This window comes from Vigna unguiculata, chromosome 4, assembly GCF_004118075.2.
Source record: "Vigna unguiculata cultivar IT97K-499-35 chromosome 4, ASM411807v1, whole genome shotgun sequence".
Taxonomy (NCBI): Eukaryota; Viridiplantae; Streptophyta; class Magnoliopsida; order Fabales; family Fabaceae; genus Vigna; species Vigna unguiculata.
This window is the reverse complement of record NC_040282.1, coordinates 8852887-8856707: the sequence shown is the minus strand read 5'-3', so window position 1 is coordinate 8856707 and position 3821 is coordinate 8852887. Positions and strand designations below refer to the sequence as shown.

General features: G+C 35.2%; 1 protein-coding gene across 1 annotated transcript; it reads right to left on the bottom strand.

The window, feature by feature from the left end:
- Window positions 1–1413: 1413 nt before the first annotated feature.
- LOC114180303 (probable endo-1,3(4)-beta-glucanase ARB_01444) lies at window positions 1414–3618 on the bottom strand. The gene has a single exon (XM_028066591.1). The coding sequence runs from the start codon at window positions 3566–3568 to the stop codon at window positions 1586–1588; it is 1983 nt and encodes a 660-aa protein (XP_027922392.1). The 5' UTR covers window positions 3569–3618; the 3' UTR covers window positions 1414–1585.
- Window positions 3619–3821: the final 203 nt, after the last annotated feature.

Sequence of the window (3821 nt, the reverse complement as noted above, 5' to 3'; positions counted from 1 at the left end):
ATAAATCTTGTATCTTTTAACTCCAATATATGTTGGATGGTGATAAAAAATATTCATGACAATTACATTAAATTTTTATATTGTAGTAAATAAAAGTTATTTATACAATTATAGTGAAAAAGATTATAGTATGATTGATAATGAGTTAAAAAAATAAAAAATAATTAGATAAATTATATCAAAATACTATTCTATATGATGAAAATAAACAACAAATAAAAATATTAAAAAATTAACAAATGTGTGTCTTAAAAATAATTTGAGAGACTATTGAAAGAAATTGTACAAAGAAAAACAAATGTATAATTAAAGATATGATAAGATGAAAAATACCATAGAGATCTAAGAAAACTTTTCAAATATCAACATTATACTTAATGGTTGAGAAATAATGAAAATTGTTTTTAGTGAAACAAAAGAGTTATTCACATGAAACAAAAATAAATAATAATAAGTAAAGAATATTTTTTTATATTACCTAGTAAATGAAAATTTTATGCTATTAAACACTTAAATTGAGAGTATTAAACATTCTTATGTGAAAGAAAAATATAAAATAAATAAAAATATTAAAAAATAATAGAAATATTCAAGTGTGAGACATAAAAATGGCGGAGACGGGTATTATGTCGGGAATATGTACATCCACATACTCATCCCCATACCCAATTGAAAAAGTTCGAGATTCTTCATACCCATTCAATGCGGGAATTTCCATCAAAACAGAACAGATTCGGACAATACTCACAAAAACGGATTTATTTGCCATCTCTACTACCATCGACTTGGCCGACTGACCCGTTTGATCGTCCAGCCATATAGTACGATTATTATTATTACAAGTTGATTTCCATATTTAATAATTTTATTAGTTGACTTTTACATTCTGATTCTCAAAATGAAACTCAAGATGTAGAATATATAAAGTAATAATGCAAAAAGTGAATCTGAGATATGAGATCTGTTATTACAGTGAAGAACAATAAAAAAATAATGTTTAATTCATATATATATATATATATTAATAGTAATAATAATAAAGTTTTTTATTTTTAGAAAGAAGTGAAAGGATGTAATTTGATATAAGTTCAGTGAAGTCTTTTATGTAAAATTTAGAGTTATAAAAATAAGTTAAGTGCATGTTATTAAGATAAAAGTAATTATGATCTAAATCGAGTCCAATTAGTTTTATTTCAACTTATATGGTAAGTGACATAAATAAGTTTAATCCAGCTCGATCGATAGACTTATCAACCTATTTTATATAACACAATCGCATGTATTATAATTTATATTTTTTATGTCAAATTAGAATACTTTAACATTGAAATTCAATAATACAATTTAAATGTTTATAGGAGCCCTTTATTGACAACACGAATGAATGGCAAAGTGTTGAACATGAAAGCAACATCGATAATTAAATATATTATCATTCATATAGTAATGACTCGTAAGAAACAGACATGTGATAAAGTATGATATTATTGTAACTTATTGGTATTTTAATACATAATGATAGTAGTAATGATAACAATAGTGAAAGCAGCAGTGTTTGATGTTGATGTTGAGTGATCCTTCTTATTCACCCTCTGCTGTGAATCCACCACAAGAGATTAGTTAAAGAGTTTCCACCATCAAAACCTGTAAGGTTTCTTATCTTGTGCAATGCACTTTCATGGTCATAAATCCCTTCAAGGGCATACACAAATCCCTTCCATCCTTCACCAACACCATCCCTATTCAAAGCTGGTAAAGTCCACTCCACAAGCTGTTTAACAAACTCAGCATTGGAGAAAATGGCTTCAGAAATAGGCACCAATGGTAAGAGCTGAATACCAAGCCTACACTCTTTCCACTCTGCAGGAGCAAACCATAGTCCAGTGTCTCTCTTGTTAGACCACAGAACTCCCATGATCCTGTTCTCTTCTGTGAACTCTTCCTCATATAAAGTCCCTTTCTCTTCCACATGCCACCACATTTTAGTCCCCAGAATCTCCAATGCTGTTAGTGTTGATCCAAGGGAAACAAGATGAGCATCACCATATGCCAGACCCATCAAAGCAGCAGAGTAATATGCACACACAGCCTCACTTGTGCTCTCTTGGTTCCTTCCATCTGTGAACTCAGTTAACCCCCCAGCCCAAGAGTGAAGCACATAAGGGTCAAAACACCTCAAACGTGTGTAATTGGAGTTACTTTTTGTGTCCAAGTTCATGAAGTCTTGCACAAGGGAATAGGCTTCAGCCTTGTACTTTCTACCCCAGCCTTCATCAAACTTAGTGACCACTGCAATTCCATAAAGAAAATACCCCAAATGGTAGTGATGATCATTGTAAATACCAAATCCAAAATCACCACCTCCATCATTGGACCCTTGTTGGGTAATAATGCCACCCCATTTCTTATCATGTAGAAATCCATTCCCTTTCAAAGTTCCCTCCAGCCATGGCTCAATGGTTTCCTTCAAAAACCTTACAACCATTGGAATCACATCAGGGTAGCACAGCTCCTCAGCAATCAGTGCCAACCTTGCAGCCCTTGCAACCAACTTCCCATAAAAATAGGACCTGGTTTCTGTTATTGATGAAGAGTTTAAGCCATCAACATCATTAGAAAGGGCTGAAACAATTTCATCATGGGATTCTTCTTTCACTCCATTGGTTGATTGCCATGTTACAAACACGGGATCTGTTTTCAACACCCATGAATTCCCAACAACACCAACAACATCCCCATCAATGCTTCCATACTTGAAATCTTCAAGAACAGTGACATCATTGTCTGCATTAGACAGAAGCTGAAGATGGAGAGGGTGAGCCAAGAGAAGCAAATCCCCTGACCCTTTCTTCTCCCACTTATACTCCACACAAAAGGGTTCTCTGAATTTAGCTTCACCTGACACGGGGTAACAAGAACTGAACTTGTCAAGAACCGCCTCGTGTTTTGAATCAGAATCAGGCAGCAAGGCTATCCGGACTATGCCAGAAAATGCATGAGAAGTGATTTCAGAAAGAGTGTGGCTCAAACTGATGGGGGAGGAAGCATAAAGGATCCATGTTTGACCATTGTTGAACTGAAAGGTGTGCTTGGTGTGAGTATTGTTTGAAGAGAATGAGAGAATGGAATGGATGGTGGTGATGGAAAGAGGGGTTGGTTGGGTGACAGAAACAGTCAAAAAGGGGCTTCCCCTAACAAGTAGGAAGCTAAGATTGGAAGAAGGGATATCCAAAGTGACACTGAGATCACTGTAAGAGGAGATAACGTGTTTGCCACTTGAACCTTGCTTGGATGAGATGGTTAGATCAGCATTGAAGACTTGGTATATGACAGCAGAACTCACTTGGCGTGAAGGGTATGAGAGAGAGAGGGAAGAGTTAGAGGATTTGATGAGGTAAGGGTGAATGTATTCAGGTTGGTCACCATTTTTTAGGACAAAGTTTTGGAAGAAAGAGTTTGTGGGGAGTGGTTTTGAGAGAAGGGTTGAGGAGAAGAATTCAGAGGGATCGGGAAGAACGGTGGATTGTGCCTCTGGGAAGATGAAATGAGTTTTGTTTTGCTTAGCCATTGTGGGGAGTGGTGTTTGGTTGTGTTGTGGTGATGGTGAAGGCTTGAATGGTGTGATGTATATATGGGTTTTGGAGAGCATGAGGTGAATGTACTTGTTGGGTTCCTTAGAGTTGGTGTGTTTTCATTATTGGCGGCTACTCTATCAACAAGCTGGTTTATTATTAAAGTGTTATGAGTAGGAAAGTGGGATTTGGATTTTGGATTTTTGGGATAATTTGTGGATAGTTGACCATAGTTTATTCATTTCGTGA